We start from the raw sequence: 16,632 nt of genomic DNA, 5'->3' as shown, positions 1-16,632 counted from the left end.
TGGACAAGATGTCTTAAATGGATGTGAATGTTGTAGTAGCAAGTTTACATATTCATGGTGCACATTCTGCCAGATTAAACCAATTAGAATAAATCAGGACTAGCATGTCTTCTTTGCTTTTAGGATTGAAGCCAGTGTTCCTTAACAGCTGAATGATACACTTTAGACACACTATAGCCTCAGATCTAGGTTAAATAGTTGCTTTTCTCATTTGTATTCATAGATACTCTCCCATCTGCTCTGACTACTTTTTTAAAACAAGTCTAGGGCAGTGGGGAAACTCATTATTTCACTGGACTGCATCTTTATGCTTTTGAATGGTGTATTTAAATATCTGACCTGACACTTTGGCATCTTTAGTGGACATTAATTAGTATTTAAAAGCATCTAGGCAGAAAAAAATAAGCCATCAACCACCCATTTTGATGAATGAAAACCACCAGTTCTATATCTCTCTGAGAATCTGTGGGAGTTAATAAAGTCTTCTTTGTGTCAGAAAGGTAGATTTTCAGCTTGCTCATTTCCTTAGAATCATTAATTAGATAACTTTTCATCTATGACAGCTAGAAAAATTTGAAGGAATAGAATTATTTTCTATCCAAAATGATTTCTAATTATAACCGTGAAGTGCTCCTCCTCCCATTTTAAGAAGGAACTGCTGACAAAAATGTCAAATACATTTTCAAAAAAAAAAAAACCCTCTGATGTCGGATTCATTAAATTAAATGAAAAGGAACAAGATTAAACCCCACTGTTTCTCTAAATGTAGAGAGCTTTGACACATACACCTTCCTCAAAAGACACCTAAAACATTCCTGATATTTAAGGCCCGCTGTATAGGCTTGACAATAGGAATATGCTGGTGATTTTGATTATCCAGGCATTTACAGAATTTCCTATGAAACATTAGTGTTATTGTTCTGGAATGTTTGTATTTCCAGTCAGTATTTCAAGCATTTTAAATTGTTATATGATTGTTTCAAATCCATATTCTTGTGAAACAGCTGCAAAATTCCCTGAATAATTGGTTAATTTGCAGTGAAAATCTTTTTGTCATTCATGCTGAGATAATATAACTAATATACAGGAAAAGATACTTCTTCTAGAAACAATATCATTTCTTATTAGACAAAGTGAGTCCTGTGGGGGGAAAATATTAACTGTGTTGGTGTTCTCACAATGCAGGGGCAGGATCTGGTAAGGCTTGAGCCCTCTTCAGTTTCCATTATGTACATAGGTCAACATCTGCCAATATATAAATCCAATTTAATAAAATTTATCACAAATTTCATTTTTAGCCACTGGACTATGAGACAAGACGACTTTATACTTTGAAAGTAGAAGCTGAAAATACCCATGTGGATCCCCGTTTCTATTACCTTGGGCCTTTCAAAGACACAATTATTGTGAAAATCTCTGTAGAAGATGTAGATGAACCTCCTGTTTTCAGCAGGTCTTCTTACCTTTTTGAGGTGCATGAAGATATTGAGTTGGGAACAATAATAGGAACAGTAATGGCACGAGATCCTGATTCTGCTTCAAGTCCAATAAGGTAATACTTCAGTGTCTGTAAACACATTATTTGCTAAAGAAATCAAGACAAATAGTAATACAACATTATTTCACATAGACCTTTTTTCTATTATTTATTAGTGTCCCAGAGATAGACAGAACTGAGAATGGTGCAATTTGTAAACCTACAAATATGTCAGGCAACAGAAATTTACTTGCACCCAAGAGACACACAAAATATTTTCCAGTGCTGCAATTCATAAAAACTTGATTTCAAGTAGGCCCATCAGGATTGCTTTTTGCTTCTCACTGTGAAAATCTTTTAGAATGCTGATGAAATGAGTTCTAGTCTTCAATAAAACTATCATGCATGAAGTAAAATGAAATGCTTATCATATTAAGCCAAATAGTCTTAAATATAATTTTTCTAGAAAATATCAGGGTTTTGTTTTATTCTAGTTAAGAGTTATTAACGTAAGCTAGTAGTAAAAAAACCAAAAAACATTTAAGTAAGTCTTTATTGCACTATCAGAAGTTTTCATTGGCTGTTCTAATTTCCTTGTTTTTGATGTTTTTATATTCATTTTGGTCTTGACTTGTTTATTGGGGTTTTATCTGTTTGTCTTTCATATTTACTGCAATTCCGTGTAGTGGAGTGAGCAAACACCCACCAAGGCCATACAAATGCTATTTTCATACAACAGCATTTTTTTAATTTGGCCCAATTTAGCTAAGTGCTTTAAATGAAACCAGATGCCCTTGATGAACAGTTTAGATCTCTCATACATTTTCATAGAAACATAAACATTTGTTTCTATTCTACTGTACAAGTGTACTATATAACTTTTAAAAAATTTTTGCCCAATTCTGACACGTATTCTAAAAACCATTCTGTATTTGGCAAAATCCTATACCTAATTACAAATCAAAGGTTCAATTCTAATTTGAAGGCAATGTTAAATATCAAAGAACAAGAGGAAAGAGAAATTTTTTGATACTAGTTTGACACCACCATATCATGTTGGTGGACATCATGCCTGCCAGAAGTATAGCAAATATAGAAATATAGAACGTCTTCTAACATCTATGGATATAAGTTCTGCATGTGGGCTTATTTTTATACAAGTTTTTTTATCTTGATCTCTAGTGAATTTATACATTCTAAATAGTAGAATCTGAGCCTATAGCAATACTGTTGAACAGCTTGTAAACTAGCTGTCAGTCTCAGTGTGAAAAAACAGTATAACAAAGACCATTTTCCTTTCAGGATTAAATTAATTCTTTAACTATACATTGAAATTCTGATTTTTTTAAATAATTTTCCTATATTCTTGTAAAATCTTCAATTATCAAATATTATGATTGTATCACATTCTTAAAATCCAGATTTTAATTCCTTGTTCTATGGAGCTAACCTTCAGAATTTTCAGAAGCATTTATAGAAACTAAATATATGTCTTTCCAAAACTATATAAATGCTTCTTTTTCAAAAGTTTGTAAGGTAGAACATAAAACCTGTACTGACTTTTGAAATATATGTTTTCATTGACTTTCTATAATTTTGACAATAATTTTTATTTCATTTTCATATTTAGATTTTCTCTGGATCGTCACACTGACCTTGACAGGATATTTAACATTCATTCTGGAAACGGGTCCATCTATACTTCTAAGCCACTTGACCGTGAGATATCCCAATGGCACAATCTTAGTGTTATAGCAGCTGAGATTAGTAAGCTAATTTGATTTTCTTTTTCCTTTCAGTCTTCCTTAGCCTGTAAAGCTACAGCTGAAATTTTGTGATGAAAACCGCCCTCCTTTATTTTTCCCCTGTCCCTTTACACTAGATGTTCTGGAAAAGTGAACTGTAGGGTAGCTAACAGCAGCTGTCTTCTCGTTGCTCTTTTCCTCACCTACCTCCATCACTGACCTTTAACGTCCAAGTTACTTCTGAGATGTTAGCCAATTGACTGGAGTAATTATTTTTATTCCCTTTCTTGGAGGACAATAATGTGGTTTTCTCTTAAAATAACTGAGTTTAGCATAATAATCTATGGTTTTGTCTCTAATATTTTCTTCATTTATTTAGAAATACTTTCATTATCTCATCCTATGGTATCTACACCTACAGCTCTTAGAATCAATATATGTTACAAGTTCTATTCAGTTTCATCCTGAAGCTGTAGCATTTCTTAGACCACTTAAAACATCTCTCTAGATATTTTCATGTTAAGAGTATGAAGAGAAGAGCAGATATCCTCCTAAACCTACTACATTATTGAGAATAGCTTTAATCAATGCACAGAAGATTTTTGGAGGGACAAAGGTCTGGTCTTTGAAATCAGCAACTAAGAAGTCTCAAAGTCACTAATTTTTTTAGGGCTAATTCTGTATCACTTTAAAAAAAATGGAAAAAATACTGGTCAGCGGTGAAACATGGCTGGCAAGAGTCACACTGCAGAGAACTAAATGAAACATTGCATTCTGCCAATTAAACATTCTGCATTAAAAAAAACCAAAACAAAACAAAACAAAAAAACCACCCCAACATTTAGAGTGCTGTCTAATGCTGTACAAATTATTTTCAGATTTATATAATGATAAAATTTAGCATCCTTGTATGCTTACATCTTAGTGCTAAACCGATCTCCTTGACAGAAAACTTAGAGCAAATTTATACTGTGGACACACCTGGCATAGCTAGCATTCTCCACAAAGATATGCTAATTTAGGAGAAAGACTTGAAGATAGAGGTTTAGATCTTTAAATATTTTAAAATGCTGCCTGTAAACCACGACAGAACTAAAGCAGTGTTAGAACTCATTTGGAAAGTTAGTACAAACATGCAGAAGGTGATTAAAAACTGCATCCTAAACTTGGAAATTGAAATAACTCAGGACATCAAAAAAGATGCTCATCATGCCCTTTACTAAAGGTGTTACTGATAAAAAGCCAGTGTAATTCCAGCTGCTCCTAAATGTCTTTTGTTTCATTTAAAGCAGAAGAAAAGGGAGGGGGAAATCAGTTATTTGGAACAATCTATTACTGTTGCTGCTTAACCAGTTCCATTAATGTAAAAAAATCATACGGTGCTTAACTACGACGCAGCAGAATTCCAAGAAACAGCTGCACTTTTTACACCTAGGCATTGTTTATTATTTTTGGTATGGCAACAAGATCAGCAAGTGAGAGCAGGGACACTTGTATTCCTGAATTAACCTATACTAACAAAAGAGCACTTTAAATAACAGTAGGATTTGGCATTTGGCAAGGGGGAGGTTATTCTCGTTTCTGAACCTAAAGTCTGAAAATCTACATTTATATTTTTAAAGGTAATTCAAACATAAAAGAATCTTATTCTAATAAATTCTTTACCAAATTTTTGGAGGAGTACTTTCATTTGTTTTGTTGGAATTTCTTTGAGTGGCAAGAGAGGAAAGTCAAACTTGAATATTTTTCAAGATATGTATGCATGTGATCGACTAAATTAACTCTACCCCAGCCAAAACGAACACAATGCACAAATTATGTATTTTATGTCTTTTTGCTGTAAAACAAACTAACTACATCACAAAAAAATTCAAAATTAATGATCAAAACCTTGAGCCCACAAAGTGATCAAATTTATTATTGTAGTAGTGGGCATACTTTTCATACACAATATTTGAATATATTATTAACATTTGCGGCCCTGTACCTTTGTGAAAGGTAAAAAAACTTCTTTTTTTTTTAATCTACACAAATAATTTCCTTATTTTTCAGAAGGCCTGATTCTGACTTGTTACTGGTTTGTGCACTAAATATTAACCAGATTCAAACTTCATCTTGCATGTGTATTGCTCATGAAATTTGAAAGAAAACAGAAAACTCTTAATAAGAAAATAATTTCATGTTTCTTCTCTATTCTGCTGTCAGACAACCCCAAAGACACTACTCGTGTTCCTGTCTATGTAAGAATTTTGGATGTTAATGACAATGCCCCACAGTTTGCTGTATTCTACGACACTTTTGTCTGTGAAAACGCAAGAGCTGGACAGGTATGCCTTTGATAAACCCTTCTCACTATCCAGTTTTGCTACAGTACTCAACTGTAGATCATTCTTGCCTATTGCTTAGGAAAAAATCATATCCAAATTAGCTTTTGAAATGTTAAAAATGAAAGTAAATAAGCTCTGTAAATGAGGCTTAGAGTGAAATGTCAATATGTTACAAGTGCATCAGTGGTTCAGTCACCACTTTTCCTTACCTAACCTTGTACCGTTGTAAAATCCAGATGAGATATGTCCATGACATGGTCATGATTCATTTTGCCCTTAATTTCACAAAGTAGATCATTATATTAACTAAAAAGTTTGATCTATATTTTCAGTAATTCTCCAATAGCAAAACTCAGATGTATTTCAATCCATGCTGATGGTGATTACAAACAAAAAAAATCTGTTGCAGTTTTTTTTCCCCAAATGTCATCTTTCATTTTCACACCAAAAATTTCTAAAAAAGAAAACATACATTTTTTAAATGGTAACATAATACTTTCTTTTGCTTCTTAGAGGCTACACAATGTGTACACCAGTTTAAGTGAAATGACTGTACTGCGTAATACCTAATGTCCAATAGGCAGTTGCTTTTTAGAACAATTTAATTTTTTTTCCTATTACATGTCCCAGAGCATAATCAGCCTTTAAAATGGTAGCAGTAGTATCTGAGTGCAACCCTTTCAGTATGTTTTAATAGAATGTGGAACAACTGCCAGCTTAACTGTTAGAGTCCCACAGGTATAACATTCAGGTTGTATTGCAAATTTCACATTCAGGTTGGCATTCTTCATTCCAAAGTGACATCAGTTTGAACTTATAACAAAGAATTTGAGGCCCAAATTTATAATGCATAACATATCTAAAGGTACTGAGCAAGTGCATTTTTCTGCTGTGACAGTCTCAAGAAAATTCAAGGTGTGAGATAAAGAGAAATCACTGGCTAAACATGTAGAATTTTGGACAGTTGAAGTGCCAACGAAAAATGCTAAAATAATATTTTAATAATTTTCAATATGACATAGGGATTAAGACTTGCAAAAGAAGAAGATTGAATTTTCCTCTCCCAGCTTCACAAAAAAACCCCATCCTGTGTTTAAAAAAATATAAGTGCATGAATCCACAAATTTTACTCATCTCAGGTTTCAAAATTTTTTCTGTGCAGGTTACTAGTTCTAGAACGCACAGGAAATGTTAAGAGAGCAGTTAAATTTCCATGTAAATGTATTTTAAAGAACAGTGTATTCTGAGCTATCTGGACTATTAAAGCCAGTATAATTTAAAAGAAAATATAAAAGTATTTCTACATTATAATTTTTTATTTGCTACAATCAGAATAGGCTGTCAGTTAAAAAGTTGAGTAAAATAGCACTAATCACTTATAACTAATAAATGAGATGCTGAATAAGTTTACACATCCACAAATTCTTATTTAAATTGTTATAGGGCTCAATAGTGCCTTTATCACAAAAAACGTGCCAAGGTTATTGAGAGGGCCATAAATATTAACATATTTTAAGAAATCTGAGTTGCAAATGATTGCTTAAAGAAAACAATTCATGGGAAGAGAAAAAAATGTAATGCAGGATAACATGAATAATCTATTTGAATATAATTATATTCTTCTTGTTTACTGGCAGCTCATAAATAAGACTTTTTATTTTTCAAATTCAATCTGTCCTGAGAGAATGTAATCAATCCAAACTGAACATGGTCCTCTGAGCTTGATTCCTCCCACATTTCTGCTATTTTTCTTCCCTTTCAGGTTTTCATAATTACATTTGATCCATGAAATTTATATCTGTTAGGTCACTGAAACTAGTGATGCTTCATCAGTCACAGATTCTGTGGTATTCATTTCAGGATTTCCCATCTACTAAAGACAGGCATTATAACAAATATTATACTTTTCCATTTACTTAATTTGTACAGAAGCCTAAATTTTATACATACATATATATAGACACACACATACTATACATGATACCTAGGGAGGTGCACATAAATCTTGTATACAAACATACACATATATGCAAAAATATAGCAAGAGAGAAATGTGACTTTTGTAGTCTACATTACTCAAAGGGCCTGTGATTGTTTTCCTGCTTGCTATTACTGCTAATGTCAGATTGTACCCTGAACTTTTTTATCTCAAAAAACTCAAGCTATACACAAGCAGCACCTCTGGCAGAATGCTATTTTGGTAGCTTCTGTTCTTTTGACCCCCCCCCAAAAATGAGGACAGTCTTAGTATGATGGCATAAAGAGGTCACAGGCATTCATGTGACCTACACAAGGCTGAGTCAATAGGAGTTCAGGGAAATAAAGCAGCAAAATGCTCAGACTGCTGCAGCCCTGCAACCAAAGAAGTTCAGCTGTCCTCCGCCCCCAGGTGAGAAGAGCCAGGAGCTGGGCATCTGGACAGATGGAATTCCACTGGTTTTGTCAGCTCCCAGATGTCACGTCTGGCAGCTCAGCTGCCAGCCTCCAAAGATCCTCTAATGTAAAATATAAGAATCAGGTTAGAAAGCAGGAGTCAGTCCTGCTTTAGAGAGATCTTGCATGGAAGCTGAGTATAACTTTTCTATATACTCATTTTCCCTATAGCAGATGTCAGAAGAGATCCCCTTCTTCTTTATTTGTAAATGATCTGCCAAAAGAAAAGAAGGCAGGAGTTAACCTTGGTCAGCAGCCAAGCACCCAACGAGCCTTTTCCTTCCCCCTTCAACAGTATAAGGGGAGAAAGGATGAAAAATAAATGGCTTGAGACAAGGGAAAACTTGCAAATTACCATCACTGGCAAAACAGACCTATTGATAACATTTGGCCATGTGAAAAGGGATGTACAGATTTGGCAAAATGAAGGCGATCCTGTGCTGCAGCAGATTTATCCTAAAGGGCTGCAGTCCATGGGGAGTGCTCACACTGGGGCAGGTAAAAGTGTGAGGAGGAAGGGGTGTCCGAGAAAAGGAAGTCACTAGTGAAGGGGTGAAGGTGAACCTGGGAAGGAGGGGGGTATTAATGGAAGTTGTTTAGTTCTTCTCTAGCTCATAATGGATTTTCTTTCAAAGACATTTTAAAATATGAACCATGGAATCTATTTTCCTTTTTCTGATAACTTAATTCAGTATAGATTATATAAACACACTAGGTTTCTTGAACCAATTATTCTTATGCTGCTCTTCATGTTATCAGCTCATTTGACCCATATAACAATGTGGATAAGAAAAGCATCAGGGATGCTTTTCTCACCATAATCTTGCTTAAACATGGCTTTTGGGCTCTTCATATTTCCAGAAATTCCTTCTTATATTCACAAAGTGTCTTTCTAAAAATAGATAAAATTCGTATCTATTGAAAAACTGAACACCCTGAAGTTTTTTTCTACCATTCAATTTTTCCTTCCTATTTTTCAGATATTTCTATAAAAATTTATTAAATCCTTTAATCCTGAAGTGTTATTTTTTCATTGTTTATTGCATCTCTTTCATCTCTTTTAACAAATGACAATTTGTGATCAATTAACTTGAAATTTTGTTATCTTTCTTTCCCAGTTCCCCTGATTCATTCTTACTTTAGTTTCTTCACTATATAGTCATAGATCTTATACCTTCCAGTGGTTTTATGAGTATCAGAATTTTGTCTTTGCCTTACCTTTTTCAAAAACTCTGAAAGGTTTTTCATTCAGGCAAGAAAAAGTTTTTGAACTGCAAATTGATGTAGGGTTTCTAAAGAGTTCTGCTTTCTTTTTCTCAATAGCACATTATATTTTCTATGTCCTAAATTTAAAAGCAAATGTATAGTATATTTTAGAAGAACACATCTACCTACACAGTTGATAGAATTGATGCTTGCAGAGGTCCTACCAAGCAGAAAGATTAATTTTGTTGGAATAAGCAGACTATACAGCAAACTTGTTTCCAGTGGTTTATCAGTTTTTTAGTGGCTAATGACCCTCATGACTGATACTGGGCCCTTAATTTCCTGCCTTTTATCATATAGAGTAACATCCTTGGCTTCCCTACAGTTACTGCTTTGTGGCATTTCTAGAAAGAAGCAATTTAGAGTGTTATACCCCTATTTACCTTAAGGTAATTGGGGTTTCCTATGGCTGACCAGGTCTAAGAGAAAAAAAAGCTGTTTAAAACCACATGTAAAACAGGATTTATCATGTTAAAATAGTAATCAATATTATCAGGAAACAATTTTCAAACTGCAATATAATGCTTTCAATTCTACACACTCTTTTTAAACTATGATTAGGAACACTCAGCAAATCAGTTGATTTACAGCAGCCTAAAACCTACAACTGACCATATTCACAGTCTCTAGTTGTTAAGTTAAATGAGCTAGTGTTTTTTAATTTCATTTTTTAAATATTTATGAAAATTCATATGCTAATTGCTCACTAAATAATTAAAATATTCATTTTTCAAAAACAAATAATATTCTATTCTTGCATTATCAGTTTTATTAATTTAGGCAGTTATTGGAGGATTATGTAAGAAAACAGATTTAGAGAATGACAAAACTCCTGTTGAAAAAGCAAGGAAGCTGCTATATTAAAAGAAATCTCATCCTTGCCTCATCAAGATATTTACTGCTATTTTCTGGATGGACAAGAGAGAAGTTGGGAGTTAGTCATGCATTTTTTTAAGTCAAAGAGGAGTGCACTGCAGTTGTTGATGTTAAAGATGATCAGACCTGACAAAAGCTGTGATATGAAGAGAAATGGCTGTATTTGGGAGAACTGGAAGAGGAAAAACAAATAGGGTTTAACATGTACACCACAGGGAAGGAATAGTGTTAAAAATTAAATGCAATTCTATGGTTGAAAAAGCAGTGCAATTTAAAATGATGGATAAGAAATGAAGAATAAAAATGATCTAGACTAAAGATAATCTATATTTGGCAGTTAAACTTAAGAACCTAACTGAACCTTCAACCATGCATGCACAAAAATCCAGACTTAAATTCAGTTTATATGCCATGGTATAAAAAAAGCCCCAGACTGAAATTAGGCAATAAAATTAAAAATAAAAGCAAAAAAATTAATTTTGCTTGGGAAACAATATTTAGCCACTCTTAAATATAGAAATTTCAGTGAAAAAGCCATATATTCACTTACTTGAAAGGTAAATAAGTACTGATAAAGGGGTTGCCATTACTTTTCCCAAAAATACCCAAAATTTGTTTTAGGCCTTGCAGAAAGCTCTGAGTCTAACCATGGAACTGACCTGGCACAGCTTACTCTGAGAATTATGACACCTGATTCTCATTCCACTCCAAATTTGTGCATCTCTAGGGTGTGCTACAATGTTTTACAAGAGTAGGAATATGTATAAAATATAACTGGCATTTTTTATCTCAGGAATCATGATGGTATGTTCTCCTATACTAATAAATAGAAAAATCATGTTTAAGGAAAAATGCTTTAATGTTGAAATGTAATTTGAAACGTTAACTTCCCTTTCAAAAAATATCTGTTTGATAAAATGCCATTTTTAGCACAAAAATAGAAAACTTCATGTGAATTACTGTCTTAGGTGTTGATTTGAATTTAAAATGATGAATCAAATATGAAGTATAAAAACTGCCAGCAACAGCTAAAACTATTTTTGGCAAGTTTTGTCCACTATGTAGCTACAAAAATATAGGTGCGCATGTGCAATCGCATGAAAAATACAGATGCTCTTTTTCGAAAAAACTTATATAAGACACTTTTTGAACACGTGTTTAGATTTCATATTTTACAGAATAAATATTAAGTCAATATGTGCGAATGATAAGTTATTCCAATGCTTTTCATCTTCTTTGATCAGACAGCTCTATCAAAAACCTAGGTGCATTTGGTCTTTTTGTTGTTGTTGTTTGTTTGCTTGCTTTTTTTCCTGCAGCTTATTCAAACCATCAGTGCAGTAGACAAAGATGACCCTCTTGGTGGACAAAAATTTTTCTTCAGTTTAGCTGCCGTTAACCCTAACTTCACTGTTCAGGATAATGAAGGTAAAATTCATGCCTGTTCCAAGGAAGGAGTTTTATCTTTTCTGTCTGGCAACATTCATGAAATGTATTTGCTTTTGATGTCTATCAATATGTAGAGAAGCTGTGAAGGTTGCTACTATCAAGAATACTTTACCGGAATGAGGTTTAGAACTTCTATCTGTGTAGGTGAAGCAAAAATGTGATAAAAAAAAAGTTGTAAAGAAAATCAGAAAAGTGTTGAATTGGAGTTGATAGATGAAACACTTGACTACAAAAGAAAAAAAGCTTTCAAAAATGCCTTCAGTTGACAAGTTGAGATTTTTCACTTTAGCCTTTTGTCACATAGTTCTGATTCCCCTGGCCTTCTGTTTTGCTTCTTTCTGACCATTAATGAAAATAATTGTTCTGAGAGCCACTTTGGCTCTTCTTTTGATCCTTTCTCAAGCTGTCCTTATCAGAAAAAAATTTCAGAAGCTTTTGTTGGGGAAGCAAGACTATGAATTTTGGCTTTCATTATTAGAATGACTAATTGAAAGGACTCTAGATTACAGAAGAAATAAATGAGAGGGGACGTGGTATTAGCCTTCAAATGTTTCAAAGGCATAAAGGCAAAGGGAATAATCCTCTGTTCCTGATGAGTACTTCAGGATGTAGTAGACTACAAACAACAGCAGAAAAAAAACTTCTAGTGGTAGGGAAAGTGAAGTAATTAAATCAAATAGTTTGCATACCTTATAAATTCCCTTGCAGAAGAGGTGTTTAAAGATCCATGAGGCACGTAATTTTTTATCTTGAGTGAAAACAAATAATGTTAAAATACATAAAACCAGTGAAGGGAAGCAAGTAAGAAAACCTTTGTCTTTCACATCTTGAAGTCTATGAATTTAAAATATTTAATATTTTAAACAAAGGTTATATCTTGGTGACTAGGTCCTGAGTACAGAGAGGTATAGATCTTGATATTTCCTTATTATCTGTAATTATTTTCTTTCCTTTTGCACGTGGGTTATTTTAGTTGTCCCTGAAATTGTCCAGATAGCTAACCACATAGCTCAGGCCACCCACAAATATGATGAAAATTAAATTTTCATTTTAGTGCACACTAAACCTGTATTTTCTCTCTTTTGGACTAAACAGTTATCAACTCTGGTATTGGCTACCACTCTAGCATTGTGGCTTTAACAGTAGAAGAAATAGTCTCTTGGTGTTATTCATTCCGTCTCTTCCTTTGCTTCCCTCTGGCCACTCAGTGGACAGCTTTTAATGCTCAAGTATCCTGCACACAACTAAGATTTGTCTGCTAGAGATACAGTTTAGCAAGTTCACTTATCAAAAATGTGCAGGAATACCTACCATCTTTCACATTTTCTGAATTCCTAAGACAATATCTATCCAAAAAAAGCCCTACTTCATGTGCTAAGGTACATTCATTGTTCTACAGTGTATTGAAAGCAGTGTAGCAAATCTCATACTGAGTTGACAGCATTCCTGTGGGTGTTGTCACAGATGATCCATAGAAAGAATCTTCTAGAACAGAGTACTTGTTGAACTGCACAAAGTGAAAGGTTATTTTTCCTCGGTTGGTTGCTGCATTTCAGGGTTTCAGCCCTGAACTGTAACTGTGTCACACACTGCATGCATTAATCTATAAAACATTTTAAGCTTTGAGAAATCCTCTTTTCAAATCACAAGCCAAAGTGGTGCAGAGGCACGGAGAAGCAGGCCAGATGTACCTAAAAACCTATAAATAGCTTATGAGAAATGTTGTTAGAGAAACAGAGATACCACTATGATATCAGGATCTATTTCGAAGTCATATAAAATACAATAATTTGCATCTACTATAAGTGATACGGTTTCTGTTCGTACAGCCTACAACAGTGTCTTTTAATCGATCTAGATAACACTGCCAGGATTTTGACGAGGAGGAATGGCTTTAGTCGACATGAAATAAGTACTTACCTTCTGCCAGTGGTGATCTCAGACAACGACTACCCGATCCAGAGCAGCACGGGCACGCTGACCATCCGGGTGTGTGCCTGCGACAGCCGGGGGAACATGCAGTCCTGCAGTGCCGAGGCCTTGCTGCTCCCTGCCGGCCTCAGCACGGGGGCACTGGTGGCCATTCTCCTCTGCATCATTATCCTGCTAGGTAAGAAGGGAAACGTGTCTTCCCCTACCCAGGAACAAATATTTAAGGCCTGACTAGTTTCACAAAATTATGCAGGTTGATAGAGCTAATGATCCTGGATTTTGCAAGAAGAATATAACTGCAGCTTAAAATAAAAAGGAAAAAAAAAAACCAAACAAAGGCAAACCCTCGTTATCTGCTAATTTAACACTAAATAAGAATTCAAGTCTGAGACTGTTAAAACTATCACTGTGCAACCAGAAGCTCATTTATGTTCTTTCCTTAAGTTGTCCAAAAAAAGAAAGTTCAGTGAAGATGAATAGTATAATCAAAAATTGCTTTCATGTTTTTAATTTTAAATTTTTTTTGAGGAAAAGTCACTTTTATATTTAAATAGCTACTAAAAATCAGTATGCAGTATATATTTCACATATAATATAACAGTAAGCAGAAAATTTACTACATCAAAGCCCTGTCTATCCAGTAATTTCAGTGCAGTAATAAAAAAAAAAAAAGGAAAAATTTTGTAAAACCTCCATTTTGTGGTTTGCAGAATAACACTTAATGACCTATAATTCAACTCAAATCCACTTTTTAACAATATCCTTTGAGCTTGAAAAAGGAAAAATATCTTCAGAACAGACCTGCTATTTTAAAACTCATTACAGCTACAGAAGGAGCCTGCAGACAAGCTCATGGTCCTGTAAAGTAGAGCACACAATGTGTGCAAAATAGGTTTTTGATATAGACTTTATTGTGCTACCATTATGCAGTAGAGGTGTTTATCCAGTTATCAAAAAGAAAGAGTTGGTGAAATGTAGCTGAAATGCAGTTCTTGTACCTGGTGGATTTGCTGCTAAGAAATTGTTAAATAGAGATCTTTACCCATTCTTTGTTTCCCTCTTTAAGTTATAGTGGTGCTATTTGCTGCTCTGAAGAGGCAACGAAAGAAGGAGCCTTTGATCCTTTCTAAAGAGGACATCAGAGACAACATTGTGAGTTACAATGACGAAGGCGGTGGAGAGGAAGACACCCAAGCCTTTGATATCGGCACGCTGAGGAATCCTGCAGCTATCGAAGATAAGAAGCTTCGGCGAGACATTATCCCTGAAACGTTATTTGTGCCACGGAGGACTCCTTCGGCACCAGACAACACAGATGTCCGAGATTTCATTAACCAAAGGCTAAAAGAGCACGACACTGACCCCTCTGCGCCGCCGTATGACTCGCTTGCAACCTATGCCTATGAAGGAAACGATTCCATAGCTGAATCCTTGAGCTCCTTGGAGTCGGGTACTACAGAAGGAGACCAAAACTATGATTACCTCCGAGAGTGGGGCCCTCGGTTTAATAAGCTAGCTGAGATGTACGGTGGAGGAGAAAGTGACAAAGACACTTCTTAACCTACAGTAGGATACTTTTTTCTTTTCCTTTGAGCGGAAGTAATTTTACAGACACCTTCTGCACTCAACAGTATTTAACATTCAGGAAAATTTTCCTGCCACTCAGCACAATGGTTTCCTTTTAAAATTTGTTTTAAACTTGTCCATTAATGTCATTCATTCTTTCTAGTAGGATGCCACTTGGAATATATACAACATTTTATTTAATCAAACTTCCAAGAGCCAAAGCTATGGAAATTCAGTGTTGTACATTTTAGTAAGTAAAAAAAAAATATCTTACCTTCAGAAATTTGAACAGGGTGATAATCCCTTAAGCAACCTCATGTACAAGCCGCTTCTGTTAGGTACATGTCCTATACCTGCAAGTGCAGCTTTTAAGATGGCGAAGAAAAAAAAAATCCAATATGTCCTGTTCTGTACATTAAAATAAAACAAAATGTACATGTGGTGTTAATAAGTGTAATATGCAGCTGGTTTAAAAAAAAGTTTGTGCAACTTCATTTCATCAAATTCTATCTGCCAATGTTTTATATTTATATTTTTGTATTTATTTTTAAAAAATAAACCAGTTTTTACAACTATGTTAATGCTTGCCTGCCTCTTCTGGCCATAAATTTCAAGCTTGAAGAGAACATGGAATTTCTCCAGTGACATCGCAACCAACATACAACACAGTCTGAAGTGCGTGTGCTCACTGAGGCAGGAACAAGTTATACACTTACTTGCTTACTCACAAGTGCTACTTTCTATAGTTCAATGTTTATGAGAATTTTTTGGTTTAATTTTTTAACTAAACTAATCATATTCTAGTCTAGAATGATGAATTACTATCTTGTGTCAACTCAAATAGCATTATTCTAAAAACCATGCTGGCACAATTTATCTATCCAAACACATAACATCAGTTTTAAAATCTCAGTTTATTTGTTTTATAGTTCTCCATTTTTAATCATGCTTAAATTATCATTTACATAAGTGATCTGTAAATGCAACAGATAAAGCGTAAAAAGATGCTGAATCATTTTTTAAGCTCTATTTTTCCAAAGACAAATCATTTGCTGACAAACACTATATGTAGTTTTTCAACACCTTTAAAATTGTCAGCTGAAGACTGAGAAAGTGTCAAAAAAACAATCATCCCCTCCCCTCAATATACTGAGCTTTCTCAACTCTGGTAAAAAGAAACCTGAGCAACTAGCCAACAGTAACCAAAAATATACTTTAGCTATCACAAAATAGACTAGATATACAAAACCATTTTGAAATGCCTCTTCTGTTCCCTTAATCTTTAGGTTACACGAGTTTTGTACTAGACAAGCACTGAAGACAATTTTGAAATGCTGCTGAGATTAAATAATTTCAGAGTCACAGCAGTATGTAAAAAGATCTGTATTAGCTACTGTGGGAGAAAAACACCTGAAGGTTTATTCCTCCTCACTTTCTCTTAGCTAATTATTGGCATAACACCCAGAGATATTAGGCCTTTGGAAAGTGGAATGCTGCATTCTCTTTTAGTTGGATATTTCTTCTCCTTAATGGGCTGATAAAACCCAGTGAAGTTGAAAGC

At 34.3% G+C, this 16,632-nt stretch overlaps 1 protein-coding gene across 4 annotated transcripts in view; it reads left to right on the top strand.

Annotated features, from left to right (window-relative positions):
• The window catches only part of CDH10 (cadherin 10), a 93,460-nt gene extending 77,814 nt beyond the window's left edge, over positions 1-15,646 (top strand). For all 4 annotated transcript variants that reach the window (XM_012571522.5, XM_072924064.1, XM_032746839.3 and 1 more), the window contains 6 exons: positions 1,299-1,552; positions 3,108-3,244; positions 5,428-5,549; positions 11,444-11,552; positions 13,432-13,683; positions 14,572-15,646. In XM_012571522.5, coding sequence (XP_012426976.5) covers positions 1,299-1,552; positions 3,108-3,244; positions 5,428-5,549; positions 11,444-11,552; positions 13,432-13,683; positions 14,572-15,065 — 1,368 coding nt within the window. In that variant the 3' untranslated portion in view covers positions 15,066-15,646. The remainder of the gene's footprint in view (positions 1-1,298; positions 1,553-3,107; positions 3,245-5,427; positions 5,550-11,443; positions 11,553-13,431; positions 13,684-14,571) is intronic.
• Positions 15,647-16,632: the final 986 nt, after the last annotated feature.

Source organism: Taeniopygia guttata, chromosome 2, assembly GCF_048771995.1.
Source record: "Taeniopygia guttata chromosome 2, bTaeGut7.mat, whole genome shotgun sequence".
NCBI lineage: Eukaryota > Metazoa > Chordata > Aves > Passeriformes > Estrildidae > Taeniopygia > Taeniopygia guttata.
The sequence above is the reverse complement of the archived record's forward strand: the minus strand, read 5'-3'. Positions and strand labels throughout refer to the sequence as shown.